The sequence below is a fragment of the Scleropages formosus genome, chromosome 11 (genome assembly GCF_900964775.1).
Source record: "Scleropages formosus chromosome 11, fSclFor1.1, whole genome shotgun sequence".
NCBI lineage: Eukaryota > Metazoa > Chordata > Actinopteri > Osteoglossiformes > Osteoglossidae > Scleropages > Scleropages formosus.
The window spans coordinates 4186149-4202382 of record NC_041816.1 but is presented as its reverse complement, the minus strand read 5'-3'; the positions used below and the strand labels follow the sequence as shown (position 1 = coordinate 4202382).

The window sequence follows — 16234 nt, the reverse complement described above, 5'->3', positions numbered from 1 at the left end:
CCTGTGACCTTTGGTCCAAAGGCAGCAACTCTACCAGCTACTTTTTCTTCCCCTGTTCACATGTGAGCCTTGCTGAGCACACGCTCCTCTTAATGGTGCTCATTGAGACCAAACCTAGAATGTTCTTACACAGACACACACACACGCACACGCTCCCCCAGCAGGGAGTGTTAGGCAGCCGGAAGAAGATGCTGTGGATGGCAGGGAAGCATGAGCCACTTTTCAGCAGACGATTATGGTTCGAGGGGCGTGTGTCACATTAGCCTTTTTTTCAACAGGAAACTGAGAGCAGATTTGTTGAGCTCATATCTGACCCCCCCCCTTCAAGTCTGTGCCCTGTTTTGTGAACTCTAGCTGTCAATCTTGTGTCATCGTTAACACGGCTGAAAACGCACACACACACACACACACACACACACCACTCTGAAGAATATTGACACCGCTTCTGCAGTGATATCGGACTGTTTCGAAGGGGATCACACGCGAGCTGTAGTGACGTGAGTACGTTAAAGACTGAAACGGTTATTCTTCTTCGTGCTCCCATAGCTTAGGCTCAAGGGTGGGCTTTTTAAACTTGCCATCCTGGGCCAAGTGTAACTTACACACATGTGAAAATGACAAGCGGAGGAACCGTTTGAGAGTGAAATTGAAATCAAAGATAATGCTAGATGATGGGGTCTGAACACGAGCCTCTGATCCCCTTTCCACTCGGTGATAATTGATGTTACGTAGGTGTACTTCCAAAGGAGTGATATATGGAATTTCTATTAATGTGCACTCTCCACGCCGGCCCAGGATTGCCTCCCTCGGTGGGGGCGGAGGGGTAAGCAAGAGAGGCAATTAGATTTAAAATCTAAATGGGAGCGCTGGAGTAGAAGGCGAGCCTTTACAATTCAGGGAAGCCTGCTGGTTGTGGGGGGGGGGGGGGGGGCGCGGCGACAGGAGGTCTGATTGCATTGTAAAGTGGATCTCAGTGCGGTTTTCCTGCTCTCTGAAGTGCTGAGCTGCCGAGAGGGTGAGAAAGTTGTCAGATTTGTAGGTTATGGGTGGGGGTGGGAAGGGGGGGGGTTGTTATCAAGTAGTGCGCGGCGGTTGAGGTGGTTTTGTTTTGGCTGTGCGCAGCGAGGATTCTATTTACTGTTTGTTTCTGTTCTTTGGTGAATCGGTCGCACGGTGTTTCAACAACAAATGAGAAGCTCCAGTTCATCCTCGTGTCTGAGATGATCGTGTGGAGGGTCCCCCTGGGATCTCAGTGTTAACTGAAGCCACGCAGATGCGTCTGCATCTGCAGCTGCGCATCCCTCTCTTCTATGTCTCTGCCGAAAAGTAACGTTTCTAGCATTCCGATGGGTCAGCAGGCAGGAGGGTGTCGTACCGAGGGGCTCCGGATCCAGAAGCGGCTGACCCCGTTCGCCGTCGGTGCTGGAGGTCCGAAGGGAGCCGTCCTTTTCTCTGCCCGTACAGGGATGTGGAAAAGGGGGCACTGGCACCGTGCCGCGTCCCACCCATCTCCCCCAGTGTTCACGCTGCTTATGAGTCTTTTAAATATAGGTCATTTGGCCTTTGCTTCCATTTCTGGAAGGGCTTTGGGGAATCTTTTGTCCCAGAAAAAAAATTAATTATCCTCCCCCTCCCAACTCCATGCCATTACATGTTTAAAAATTATAAAATTGTGCGCAGTTTTTCAGTCGGGCACATTTGACAGTTTGGCGCCGTGCTGCCCTATGAGGGGTTCACCGAGTGCTTCATGTGGCCCTGGAGTGTGGTGAGCGTCCTCCTCTGGAGGTCACCCTGCTTCAGCGTAACGCACAGCTCGCTCGTGCTACTTCCTGCTGCAGGTGGAGCCCGGGGTGGGCTGCCCCACGCCTCCAGCTTCTCCATCAGCCACACGCAGCACTCACACACGCTCTGCTGGAGACAGGCTTCGGCGCACCGTGGACCGCTGCTCTGCTTCCCCGCGCTGGAATGGACAAGGTGCGTGCGCCGTCTCTCCACGTCAGGTTTCTCGCCGTTTTAGTTGTGCTGTTCTGCACACCACAGCCTGCAGAAGTGCAAAATGACAGTATTTAACAAGTAAGTGAGTGAAAGAATGATCAGTGCCTGAATAGTTATGGGACATCTGTTGGGTGTAATCATGACAGTACGAAGTAATGTGTATTAATGACAATATAGATGTCAGTGCTCTTTAGTACATTTTTATTTTGCACTGCCAATGTGCTTTATATGGCATTATAAGTTGCTCAGGGAGAAATGAATGAATAAATGGATAAAATGTAAATCACATCTAATGATTAAATTCGCAGCGTGAATTTAATCACATGCGGCTGCATATTTTACCACTGTTTCAAATGAGTTGTGGCTGGGATAAGTGTACATCACTGGTGATTAAATTATAATGGGACATTTGGGTGGAAAAAATCTCTGTCGCACAGAGGAACGAAAATGAAGGGCGGAATTGTTGAAAAGTATCGTTTTAATTAATTCCATAGGTCTCTGCATGTATATGTTTCACATTATTGAAAATTTCATTGCAGCGATTTGAAGAGTTGGGAGTTATTTTATACAGACATATAAAAAAATTAATTAATACAAATATGAATGAATGAATGAATGAATGAATGAATGAGTGAATGAATGAATGAATGAAAATATGGAGCTGCTGAATCTGGTGGCCACTTGGTGCCACACCATTAATAACAATGTCTCAACATATATGGACAATTCAGACACACACAATTTATATATAAATCAAAGCAAAACTGTAATCTGAAATTTGTAAAATCGGGAAGATGCGGACACAACTTCATGCATTGTGACGTTTTTGATGGTGAGCGTTTGAACTTTGTAAGCTATTAACACATTCTGTTCGTGAGGTTTTCGGTGTGCGTGTTGCACTAGACTGTTTCGTGAAGGAGCGCGCAGCACAGGCACCGCGTCACCGTTACGCACCCTAGAGCAGAAACAAAAGAGTGCTTTTTCAACATGTGCAGCTCTGCCTTCGCACTTCAGGGCTTAGCGCTTTACGCCGCCTCCATTGCTGATGACTCCCCTCTCCATCGACCTGTGTCCTGCAGCGCTGCACAGACTGCCACGAGCCCCGGGCTGCACAGAGCCTCTGCACGCTCTGCAACAAGCGCCTGTGCTACCACTGCACCAGCATGCACCAGGACCACGGCCTGTACGGCCTGCAAGGCCCCCCTGGGACGCCCGCGCCTCTGCTGGTGTCAGAGGCAAGCAAGAGACGCGCTTATGCAGGTGAGAACCGCCCACACGGAGCCCTGACTGCACGGCCCTTGCCCACACTGCGTCCCGCCCCACAAAGCCCCGCCCTCACCTGTGCCCGTGTCCTTTTGTCTAGCACAGCATTGTACATCCCTGCGTAAGGTACCGTCCCACTTCACCCTGGCAGGTTACCTCGCTTCCACACATTTGTTTATCGGCTCTCGCATGCAAACAAAGTTTTCAGGTTATAGATCGTTGTCATTCAATTCGAGAAGCAGCAGAACAGTTTTCCCTTAAATATTTCAATGTTTTTGAATTCCAGAACAGCAGCCTCAATGCTGTGTTATTTGTGACTGTTATTTATACAGTGTGGGGTACAGTGGTGCAGCGGGTTTGGCCTCTGCCTGCTCTCTGGTGGGTCTGGGGTTCAAGTCCTGCTTGGGGTGCCTTGCAATGGACTGGCGTCCCGTCCTGGGTATGTCCCCTCCCCCTCCAGCCCTGCACCCTATGTTGCCGAGTTCGGCTTTGGTTCACAGCGACCCCCACTTGGGACAAGCAGTTTCAGTCAATGTGTGTGTGATTTGCTGTTGCACCCTCATTTTTGATGTCATAAGCAGACATGAACAGTGTTTGCCCTTCCCAAACTGTAAAGGAGTCTTGAAACTCTGGAAATTAATTGGCCTAGTTGTACTGGGATTCAGCTTGGGCCAGATGCCATTTCATCACTAAATGTATAATGAGAGATGTTATGTACGATAGTTCAATTTCAGTTTATTTACACAGAGCGCGTTTCTCAGCAGAGTGACACAGAGCGCTGAACAATAAAGAAAGGAAGGGTAACTCCCGATGTGTGTTATTCTACACGACGGAGCATGTCAGTTCATTGCATCAGTGCAAGCCTTGCATAGACTCTGGATCCACAGTGTGTTTACTGCAGAAGAGATTAAGCCAGAATGTGTATCTGAGATAAAAACATCTGGCTGTGTCTTTTTTTTTTTTACAAAATGAGAAATACACATGATGTGCTTTGCAGACAATTGCTGTTGTGACCTGCAGCTATTTCTGGCTCGCTGTGTGCACTCGTGTGAGCACCAGAGTGTGACAACATGGAGCTGGGAGGGTGAGAAACTAACCGTGTAGCCAGGATGTGGTCAGTCCCCTCACAGTGAGCCAGCTCGGCCCGTTTCCTTCATGTTGCGCCCGGCGCGGACTGTGCCCGGTGCCCGGTTTGCTCATTTGCTCGCAGTGCGACCCCCCCAGGGACCCGGCTGCGACCCTGACCTACTTAACCGACCCAGAGATGCATTGTTTCTCTAGCAGCAGGTCCTCTGCGGGAATTTTTCAAAAGAGGAACATAATTTTAAATTATTTATCTGATGGAAGGCATAAGGCATTCAGAATAAATTGTGTCTAAGTTCACGTTTTATTTTAGTGGAATATAATAAGAGTTGGGCGGCGATCTTTTACGAACGCCAGCGAGAGCGAGTCCCATGTCCTGCAGCCTTGCTATATGTATGCGCTGTCTCTGTGGGCGAGCGTCGGGGACGCCGTTGGCACACGCACCATTAATGCCCCGGCCTCGTCTCCCAGGCACCAGCTGCTGGCTCGCGAGCGCCGTCCCGTGCCACTACCATAGGCAGGAGCCCCTGGACCTCTTCTGCGAGACATGTGACCTCCTTTCCTGCAGCAGCTGCCACTTGTCTGCCCACAAGGACCACAGGTGAACACCGAGGACGGCAGCATATTGGACAATTAGTGAGGCATGCAAGAGGGGGCACGGTGGCGCGGTGGCGCAGTGGGTTTGGCTGGGTCCTGCTCTCCGGTGGGTCTGGGGTTTGAGCCCTGCTTGGAGTGCCTGTGGGTGTAATGCATGCTTACAAAGTTGTACATGTGGCACTACATTCAAAGGCCTTCTGCTTCTGTAATTAGTGCAAAGCAGTTTTTTGGGAAGTATGGCACCAGTGGAAGTGTGAGTACACCTGGCCATCCCATACAACTGGAGAGAAAAGAGAGAGAACAGCAACACGGTGTCCTACATGTCTGGGAACTGGTGCAGAAGAGCTGGGAAGACGTGGTGCTTCATTTACATTTTTTTATTTAGGAGACACTTTTCTCCAAAGCGACTTCCAATGAACTCTATGTGGTGTTATGAGCCAACACACCTTATTCACCGCGGTGACTTACACTGCTAGATACACTACTTACACTGGGTCACTCATCCGTACATCAGTGGAACACACACACTCTCTCTCCGTCACTCACACACTATGGGTGAACCTGAACAGCATGTCTTTTGACTGTGTGAGGAAACCAGAGCACCTGGAGAAAACCCATGCAGACACGGGGAAAACATGCAAACTCCAAAAAGACTAAGAAGGGAATGGAACCCACGTCCTCTCACACCACCTAGCCGCTGTGAGACAGCAGCGCTGCTCGCTGTGCCACTGTGCCGCCCGAACGTACTGACCGTACATTTCCTCATCGAAACTTGTTAACCGGGTGCCTCGCAAAAGAAGTAGTTTCCGGAAGGTGAATTCAAACTTTTGACCAGCGCTGCACGTGCACAAAAGAAAATTCCAGGTTGAAACGTTCGGCGCTTGTGTGGTGGTGCAGAGGGGCAGATAGTGCAGAACGTTCAGTAAGAGGCTCTCTGCTCACAGGCTGGTTCACGTGGGCAAAGCTCTTCAGGAGCAGCAGTGGCTTTTCGAGAACCTGACGGTCCAGGTGGAAGACAAGCGGTTTGTAGCAGAGAGCAGGGCCAAGCAGATCGAAGCCAGGTGAGCTGCACCCCCTCTCCCACCTTCTGTAAATTGCATCTAGTGAGGTATCTTTATTTCTGTATAATTAAGTAAAATTGCAGAAATTGCATCATCCTACACTCATTAGCACGACCAAGAATCTATCTTTGAAATAATGCAACAGACAGGATTCACTCACTGACTCACTCTCAGAAAATAATTAACTGCTGCTTGTAAAGAATCCAAAGACAATAAGAGCCAATTTTGTATCTGGACACAGGATCAGGTTCCATCTCACTGCAGGTCCTACAGTGATCAGAATGTCATTATGTGCTGCATTCCCCAGGTTACATTCTGTAAAGGCCATGCAGAGGAAAGCAGAGAATCAGATTAAAATGGCCAAGATGATTATGATGAACGAAGTCACCAAACGTGCCAACCTATTAACAGAGCAGCTCGAGGTGCGTATTTCGTCTCTCTCGAACACTTTTAAGGGATTCATTTCTGGAGAAGTGTGCGCTCCTATCCTGATGCAATAAGTCTTGAGCACACGGAAGGCCATGGGTAGCCGAAAACTGCGCTGGAGGACTTTGGAGAAGGTCTGGCGAAAGGAGCCAATGATTCGGCTTTGTTTTGATTACCCGGCATCCCCCCTTCGGCCGTTTCATAAATTGTGCTCTGCTGTTTTGCCCGCAGAAAATGTCCAGCGAAGTGAAGCAGAGCCTGGAGGAGCAGCTGCAGGCTGTGATCGACCTGTGCTCTCAGCTTGGCCACATGCAGAACTTCCTCACCTGGGCTACATCCCAGCACAGGAGGAGCCCGCTCCTCTTCAACAAAGAGCTGGTAGTTTGGATGGAACATAGGGTCCGTCTGACCAGCTGGTTGCTGGTTCGGATACTTGAGAAGGTTGTCCCTGTTGTATCACCATACCGGGATGATGATAATGATTTGTCACCTGTGTGTTTTTACCTGTTTGTAGATCACCTACCAGATGCAGCGCTTGCTGGTATCCCAACTCTACTCTGACCTGGCTCCACCTGTGAAGATAAAGTTCAACTGGGATGCCAGCTTCTGGACTAGACAGATCTCCTGTTTAGGTAGAGCTGTGCAAATTCTCATCGCACGTTTCGTAATAAGACACCACAAACATGCCACTTGCATGTTCTCACACATCACCTTTGCTAATATGTGGTAATACGTGCTAATTATAGGTCAGGTGACCACAGAGGGAAGAAAAGCGCCACATAGCGAGGGCACATTTTGCCCCAGCATCCTGAAGCCACAGCCCATCTCCTGCCCACCCCTGTCTCCATCTCTGTGCCCTCGGGGTTTGAACCCAGTCTGTGGTTACCAGGCTTGCTTCCAGCCCCAGGTGTGCTGTGCCCACTGCACAAATACGTCCAAAATGCCCAAAGCCCACCCAGACCTACTGATAGGGCACAGCAGGGTTTCCCCGCTGGAACAAGGGTTCCGGTGCCACCCCTTAAGCCCCTACGTGGAGAGGTCCCTTATCCGTGTTCTACCAAATCAGCCGCCTGCATTACAGTTGGACAATGGACATCCTGAAGTTAACCCTCACGTTATCAAGTGTATGCAGCCCACCCAGCAGGCTCAACCTCTACATCCGATTCAGCTACATGGACGCTTTGGTCCCCAGGACGGCCTGGCACTGATCACCCATCCGCAGCAGCTTCCTCGGGAGGCTTCAGGAGAAGAGCTCCAACCATCAGTTGACACCTGCTTCCTGAGCTCCAGCAGCTCACTGTCCAGTGAACCACAGTGTGAGCAGTTGCACCACGAGGCCGTGGTGCAGCAGACACCACCAGCAGTGGACTCCGACAGGTCACGGCCGCCTACAAGTTTGAACAGGCCAGGTTTTGTCTGTTTGCAGACTCAGCCAGCTACTGCTCTGAACAAAGCAGATGTAGCGAAGCCACAGATGCAAATAGCTACTGAGAGGAGCAGGGCGGATCCAGAAACTGAGAAGATGCATGCACATGCAGATCAGAGTACGGCAAATTCCATTGACCAACAGATACAAGCTACAGGCGGCAAAAGAGTGGACCTGATCAGGCAGAGGCTGCAGCAAGGTGCAGGTCAGAGCACGGAAAACAGCGCGGACCAGCAGGGTCAGACCCCTGTGGTTCGCAGCGGCACGGATCCGGTCAGCGTGGCAGGCCCAGGCGGCCAGCAGAGTTACGTGGCTGAAGAGCGGCGGCAGACGAGAGTGCGGACAAACACGGTCTCTTCACAGACTTGCACTTTGCAGAAGCCTGAGCCCAGCTCGGAGGCTGAAAGGCAGACGGCAGAAATGACGGAGTGCCTGTCTAAGAGCGGCGAATGCACGGTGAGTCTAGCTGTCCTCGAACCACTGCTTTCCTGACCCACCGCAGTGTGGGCCTTGTCCGTCAAGCCCTGCATTTACGCAGCGCTTGTAAAGCTTTGCTGACAGCTCATAACACACGCTGTTCTACAATCGCTTTCAGACTGTGGTGCAACGCAGGCTGTCTATTGGTCGTATATGATGCTCACGGATGCATATAGACGCTTTAAAGAAAGTGTATAGTATACATGTATGAAATGGCCCTGCGTGATGCAGTGTAGCTATGACAATACGGTGAAAAGTTGTGGGAAAGACAGGCTGCTATAGTTTCTTTGCAGTCCATATCGAGATAAACTGCTGCATCTTCGTATTTGCAGCCCATCCGACTCTCGGGTTTCCTGCCTGTCACTCTGTGCACAGGAAGTCTCTCAGCCTCAGCCTGCAAGAGCGCCTCTCATGCAACGTTGACAGGTCTGCACTATGGGCCTTTTCCAGGGCAGATCGGTACGCGGTGTGGTGAAATCCAACGGCCAAACCCAGCGACCCGGTGCCGGACGGTCAGCCGGGGCCCAAACCGTAACGCGACCACTTCACGTTGCTGGATCAGAAAGGATGACGAGCAGGCTGTCATTAGAGGCCGCCGCGCCGCCAGTTTCGGTAGAGAGACCAAACAGCGATCAGACTGCTGGCTCCTCCATCCGACAAACACAACACCAAGCGCATGCTGTGGTTTGCTTGCTAAAAACTCCCCAGAGCCTGCAAGTTGTTTATTTATTTGTTGTAATCTCACATGGTAACAGTGAGCTAAGTGAGAGGAAAGTACCCGGAGGGGCAGGGGGATGGGGAAGTGGGGGGGGGGCTGCTTATTTAGTTAAGTTCGCATTAATGAGGCGCCAAGGGAGCATGGAGAGCCGGCAGGCCGTTTTCGCTGCTGGCTCCCGCTTACCTTCACTGTCAACCACCCCCCCGAAATCCCCGCCTGGAAGTGCTCCGCCCTCTCCCGCAGCCTGTCCGGGAAGCACTTTAAAGCCTCTTCAGCACTTTAGATTCACCCACATTTCGAGCCCAGAAAGCAGTGTGTGACCACCTGTACCCAAGTAGCCACCCTTAACAGGTGAGTGACGCTAATCGCACAGTTATTACACGTGTGCCGCACTCGGCCGCCTCGAACCCCGAGGACAGATATCCTGCAGCGGCACAGGAACGGAGAGCGAGCGGGAGATACGGTCTCACTCGTGTTTAATTTATGGCGAGGCGCAGCATTCCGCACAAGTGAACCTTATCTGCCCTGTTTGAATTCCTGCAGCGTGGGCCTGACTTCGACATTTACATATGGTAATCGCTGCTCTCTGCGTGCCTTTCAGCGTGGACCGACATTGACTCGCACTAGGACTGAAGTGAGGGGAGCCTGTTTATGCCTCGCGCCGTTGTTGGTGGTCCCCTGCATTAGTTGGCAACATCTGGGGTTACGTTGTTGCTCAGTAAAATTGGCTTTAAATAAGCAAAATCGACTCTCGATGTTCCCGTGCCTGTGCTGTTGATGAATTGTTACCACGGTTGCTGGTAAATATGTCTTTCAACAGCGCCCAGGGACTTGAGGGCAGTACTGGCAGCTCTGAGCACTGGCCCTGAGCGTTCCCGTTTCTCGACAGGGCTCCAGCTCACCCAGCATGGCAACGCCTGCTCAGAGACTCCCAGCTGTCTCGTTGTGGGGGATGAGGCCTGGACCACGTGCTGCCCCAGTGGAAACACCAGAACAGCCTGCAGAGTCCCCGGAGACCCTGTCTGCAGCCTCCACCCACAGCCTAGCAACAGGCGCCAGACAGTGGGACCACACTGATGTCCAGGTAACAACATCCCTGTAGGGGGGGGTTCTGCCGCGTGAAGGAGAATGCATCACCTGTGCCACCTAATCCTGTTTGCCCACTGGCAACCTACATCGTCGTGTTTAAAAAAAAACTGTTACGGTTATGGTTTCGGGAGGTCTTTTTGGCAAAACTGAATTAATGTTGCATACGACGGATGGATAGAAACCAATAGCGGACTGAGACAGGGTTTCTGCTGGTCTTTTCTCTCTGCTGCTGCCTCTCTCCTTCATTTAGTGGCTGGTGATTTGCCCAGTTACAGCTCAGCTTCAATAAGTATGACCCTCACAAAGTTGGTATAATATGACAAAACTCTGCATAATAAATTGAGAAAAATTGATAATAGTAATTGACAGATAATTACCAATAATCTTCTCAACTGATAATTGAGAAGAAACTTAACAAATCCTATCTGTCATTGTTTAGGGGAACATTCCTGGTCAGTTCTGATTGTCTGTGGAATTCATCTGTGCCACTGTGGTTACTAAGTGAATACTAAGATACGTTTTTGGCAGGACCGCCCATATGTTAGGAGCCCGGTGTCAGACAGAGTATTGGGTCCTCCTCCTGTGTCCAGCCGCTGCAGCAATCTACCTTCCTACTGCCGGTCCCCTCTTACCACCTGTAAAGCAGAGCCAGGTAGTGTCCACAGCTTGTGTGCTTTTACTGCAAGCATCCAAAATACCCTTGGAGTCGCAAACACAGTGCTGTGAAAAGTATCACTCCCCTTTCCAAATGTCTCTGTTTTTGCAGGTGTTAACCTTGAATTTGTTCATTTAATCAGATCTAGTTGTGTATAAATGGAGCCTAAGAGAAAAATGTGACACCAGTGTTGCTTTTATGTCTTTTCCTTACTGGGGAGGATGATGAAATGTGGAGTCATAGATGTGAAAAAGTAGCAAATAACTGGTTTTGCCACATTTAGCTGCAATGACTGCAACGAAACACTCCCTCTGCCTGTTAGCCAGGGTCTCACATCACTATGGAGGAGTTTTGTCACACTCCTCCATACAGAACTGCTTTAGCTCAGCAACATTTGCAGGTTTTCAAGTATAAACAGCTCTTTTCGGGTCTTGTCTCAGTATCTCAGTGAGATTGGGATCAGGGCTTTGTCTGGGCCATACCATAACTTTAGTTTAGATTTCTTTTTTTGCCATTCTGAAGTTGACTTGCTTATATGTTTGGGATCAGTCTTGCTACATGACCCGGCTGCACTTCAGGTTCAACTCACAGACTAATGATATCCTCATGTCCTCCTTTACAATTTTATGATTGAAAGAGTAAGTCATGGTTCCTTCAGCGACAACAAGGCACTAAGGTCCTGTGGCAGCAATACATCTCCAAACCATTACACTGCTACCACCATGTTTGACTCTTGCTTGGTGCTCTGGTGCTTACTCTTAAATGCCGCATTTAGTTTTTTCCTGGATGTAACAGGACCCATTTCATCCAAAATGTTATACTTTTTATTCAGCAGTCCACAGAACTTTCTACCAGAAGTGGGGACAGCTGCCAGTGTAGTGGGTAGAGCTGCTGCCTTTGGACCTGAAGGGTGCTGGTTTGACTCTTACCTGCTGCTGTAGTATCCTTGAGCAAAATACTTACCCTACAATGTTCTGTAAAATTGCCTGGCTGTGCCATTGGTAAATAATCATAAGGAGCTTAGAACTATAGGTTGCTTTGGAGAAAAGCGTCAGCTCTATTAATAAGCTTAGGTCTGGAGAGACATCTAGGTGTTTTGTGGTGAACTGTAGACAAGCTTTCTTGTTTTTCAGGCAAGCGGTGGTTTCCACCTTGCCACTCTCCTGTGCATTCAGTTTTTCCACAGTGTCCTCCTTATTGTGGAGTCATTAGCACAGACTTGAGTTGATACAAGGGAGACCTGAAGTTCCCTGGACGTTGTTTGGGTTTTTTTTTGAGCTCATTACTTTTGAGCTCATTACATTTCACGTCTTGCTCAGGGAGGTTTTAGCAGGACACCGAGTCACCAGACTTTCTCCATTTGATGAATTTGGCCCTGACTGTCCTTCTGTTGAGGTTAAGAGCCTTAGAAATGACAGTGTAACCCCATCCAGAGTGAGAGGTTTCAACAACTTTCCTCTACAGAAATTTTCTTTGAGTATGTCACAGTACTCTTCTGTGAATCTGTTGTACCATCTTGACTTTTACTGTTAAGGGTCTAAATTGTTGAAAATTATGGTCAAGGCTGCCCAAATCAGGCCTGACTATATTCAGATAGTTGACTAGTAGTTGAAGAATGTGAGTAATTCATTTATCACACCTATGATTTTATTATCTTCCACACCAAGGAAATGACAAATGACAATACTGGTATAATTATTTCCTCTCAGGCTCCATGCATATATTGCTAGAACTGAAAAAAAGATCTGATTTTTTTTAAAAAGTATAAATGCAACACAAAGAGAGAAAACTGGAAAGGGGGTAAATACTTTTCTATAGCACTATGGTTCAGCTGGTTGCATTAAACAATAGAATCTGTTTTAGAGCAGCGTTTTCACCTTGTACCCAACTTTCATGCAGATAAAGTTCACGGATGTGAGGAAGCCAAGATTGGGAGTGAAGACAGTTTCTCTACCTCAAGGCAAGCTGAGGGTACAAGGTACAAGTGCATTTATTGGTTTCTGACCCAGGAACAATAAGAAAGTATGGCAAAAGTAAGACTGGCGTTTTCTGTTGCTTAAGTGGCAAGGCTGGACGAGAGGTAGCCAAGGTTCCTGTAGTCCTCCTGGAGCGGCTGAAGATACACTTAACACCAGCACAGGAACCTATGCCCCGACTGCCACCACCCAGACCCAGCGGACCCCGCCGTGACTCGGCAATGAAGAAAGAGGCCGCTGTTGCTCTGTATCCGGTATGGACCTCGACCGCTGATGTATATATCTGTTCTAGTCACTAATTTAATCACTAATTAATACATTTCTGGCAGTATTTTCATTATAAGTGTTGACATATGCTGTTGTATGCACAACTTCTTAATTGGTCCCATAATTGTTAAGAATTCTATTAATTCCAAAAACCGTACATTAGATAGACTGTCGTTTTTCTCACTGATTGCAACCTCTGTTTGTGGTTGCTCTGTGTCTGAGGTCATGGAGCGGAATGCAGTGTCCAGTTGGTCGCCTCCAGACACTGAGCCATCACCACCACAGTCACCAGCCATTGGCCAGCCGTCTCCCAGACCTGCAGCAGTTGCTTCGTTTTCTGCCCCGGCGAGAGCTGAGGTGGAGCTCTCAGTGCTGCCGTCTGCTGACGAAACTGAATCAGATCCACGGTCTGAATCTGAACCTCGGTCTGAATTGGAGTCCCGGTCTGAATCGGAGCCGCTCTCAGAATCCGAACTGAAGTCCGAGTCCGAAGCAGATCAGGATTTAGAGTCAGAGGTTGAATCTGAGACGGACCTGGAATCCGAGCAAAAGCTAGAATCGGATCCAGATCTCGAATCGGAGACTCAGCTTGAGTCGGATTCAGAGCTCGAATCGGAGCAACAGCCAGAATCTGAGTTGTTTGTGGAGTCGGAGCCAGAGTTTGAGTCAGATCCCGAATCGGAACAGGACCTTACCCTGGAGGCCGATGGAAGGCCAAGTGCCGATCTGGAATCAGATTCAGGGACTCCGGCAGCACGAGAGAGTCGAGGTAGCCCCTTTCAGCAGACCGAGAGGCTGGCTGGGGGAGGCGACCCGCCGCAGGAGGCCATAGAGATGGAGAACGAGGACTTCTGTGCTGTGTGCCTGAACGGCGGGGACCTGCTGTGCTGTGATCGCTGTCCCAAGGTGTTCCACTTGTCCTGCCACATCCCGGCTCTCCTCAGCTTCCCTCTGTAAGCACCAGGCCCTCCTCGGTTCTGCCTTCTTGACCTCACATGGGGCATGAGTGATGTATTTGCTCCTCTCCTTGCCCCGCAGGGGCGACTGGGTGTGCACACTGTGCCGGGATGTCCAAATGCCGGAGGTGGAGTATGACTGCGAGAACTCGCGCCACTCCATGCAGCACGCAGGAAAGGCTGTGCAGTACGGGCTGTCGCCCTGTGACCTCAGGGTAAGTCGGACTGGCCGCAGGGTCAGTCCCCTTTGTGTTTCCAGTTACGCTCCCTTTAAGGCCTCATTTCATCGTTTCTCCCCACCACTGCAGAAGTGTGAGAAGCTGACACTGTTCATCTCCTGCAACATCCTCAGCACGCCCTTCCACGAACCCGTCAGTCCGCTGGTGAGTCCGCCCAGGGGGCCCTACCGATGCGTCCGCTGGACGGGACGAAACAAAAACTGATGGTTATGTAATTACGGGGTTTTCTACGCAGGCCCGCCATTACTACCAGATCATCAAGAAACCCATGGACCTGTCGGTGATCAGGAGCAAGCTGAATAAGCGCAATCCTGCACACTACTGCACACCTGAGCAGTTTGCCGCCGACGTTTCTCTTATGTTCCGGAATTGCGCAAAGTTTAATTACGTGAGTGTTCCAATCCAGCGGGATGTTAGTTGCATTAAAACACATGTGTACGTTTCAGATAAAGCATTGCACAGTACGAGAGCCTCGTTTCCCTGGTGCTTGCGGTGTCCGTTTGAGTTCAGCACCAGTACACTGAGCTTCTCTACCCAAGCATACCTGGGGCCGGTGACACCAAAGGCAGGCTCAGTCGGACACACACTCTCTCTCTCTCTCTCTCTCTCTCTCTCTCTCTCTCGGTGGCCTCCAGCCTGACTCAGAGGTGGCCCAGGCTGGACGGAGCCTAGAGGCCTTCTTCAGCGCCAAGCTGCAAGAGGTGCTCCCCGACTGCGTCTTCCTGGCTCCGGAAGATGACTCCGACAGCGAGGATTACGACGAGGCTTACCGGGTGGGCGTGGGGGGCTTCCAGTGGCCGGAAAGGAAGGAACACTCTCACAGGAAGAGGAAAAGGAGGCACTCGGCTAACTGGAGGAGACATCACACCTAACCGGTGTCACACAAGGGTCACAGAGTAGTATGACCAGCCTGACATTTGCCAATAATTTTTTATGTGTCATCTCAGTTAAATTTTTACCCTCAAGAAGTAGACTTTCTGCAGGAACTTTATTAAAACAATAACTGTTGAAATTTGGGTAATTTTCTTTCCATATCTTGTACAGCAGCGACCAGTTCTTTATGCTAGAAAACCTAATCCAAGTATTACTTGTTTTACTCATTTTACTATCTACCTGTACATGTACAGTTTTTAATATAAAATTAAAATGTATTTTTAGTATGTATTTGGTTTTTACTTAGAGATATTGTCTAAGCTGGAAATTATATACTGCATAGACTACTGTATTAAGCTTTCCTCATGTTTTCGGAAAATTTGTAATGTATATTCCACATATATATTTGTAATAAGCTTTCTGATGGCAGGCTGTTGAAACATCTTTAAAGCAAGTTTTATTCTTTACTTTTCCTCTATGTTTCAACAGGGCTGCACTATACTCTAAAGTTATTAATAAGAAGGTCCTCGTGCAGTTTGTGTCCCAGCAGTTGCCCTTGTTGTCCAGCAGATGGCGCTTCAACTTCACCACAGCAGCAAAGCACAAAAAAAAAGGTTGTTAAGTTCAAGTTTCCCTTCCAGGCAAATAAAAGGAGCATCAGAAAGCACTCACAACACTGGGTGTCCAATGAAAGTGATTTAAATGCCTCTGTGTAGTGAACCATCCTGGAACACGGAGAGCTACATCCCGGGGGGCAACGGTTCCCAATAGGCTTTGCTAGGTTACCTCTGTGCATTTCCATCTATGGAATTTAATTAGATTATGGAAGTTTGGGCAGTTTTATGACATGGCTGTGAGTTAGAAGTCTGGAGATGCTGTTGCGACCACATTTCCGTTTTTAATGAAAGGGAATGGAATCGGGCCTGTTAAAGGAAATCATCGCTGGATGCGCACTGCTTAATCGCTCTTTTACTACAATGCAGGCAACACTTGGCTCAACGGACTTCGTGTTGCATCCCTCAGAGAGATCCTCTTATAAATTAAAAATGCATTTTTTGTGTAATATATATAATGCAATCTCTAAGAAAATATGTGAGCTATACAGTCATGTTGACACAAGATGACATTCCAAT

At 49.1% G+C, this 16234-nt stretch overlaps 1 protein-coding gene across 4 annotated transcripts; it reads left to right on the top strand.

The window, feature by feature from the left end:
• Positions 1-296: 296 nt before the first annotated feature.
• LOC108934512 (E3 ubiquitin-protein ligase TRIM33-like) lies at positions 297-15301 on the top strand. Of its 4 annotated transcripts, none has more exons than XM_018752395.2 (18): positions 297-497; positions 1839-1974; positions 3075-3255; positions 4813-4942; positions 5883-5999; positions 6307-6421; positions 6657-6824; positions 6940-7057; positions 7172-8307; positions 9936-10130; positions 10664-10787; positions 12690-12768; positions 12852-13020; positions 13256-13986; positions 14072-14204; positions 14298-14372; positions 14464-14616; positions 14864-15301. In XM_018752395.2, exons 2-18 carry the CDS (start codon positions 1966-1968, stop codon positions 15098-15100), a joined length of 3870 nt encoding a protein of 1289 aa, XP_018607911.2. In that variant the 5' UTR covers positions 297-497; positions 1839-1965; the 3' UTR covers positions 15101-15301. The 4 variants fall into 4 exon arrangements, with proteins under 4 accessions (XP_018607911.2, XP_018607913.2, XP_018607915.2 ...); XM_018752397.2 differs by having other exon boundaries at positions 297-501; XM_018752399.2 differs by having other exon boundaries at positions 298-497; positions 6657-6803.
• Positions 15302-16234: the final 933 nt, after the last annotated feature.

Excerpts from the sequence above, each read along its gene's own strand:
- LOC108934512 (XM_018752395.2), top strand. Across the intron at positions 6,825-6,939 it reads TAGTTTGGATGGAACATAGG|ATCACCTACCAGATGCAGCG; the intron begins GTCCGTCTGACC and ends ACCTGTTTGTAG. Across the intron at positions 7,058-7,171 it reads TAGACAGATCTCCTGTTTAG|GTCAGGTGACCACAGAGGGA; the intron begins GTAGAGCTGTGC and ends TGCTAATTATAG.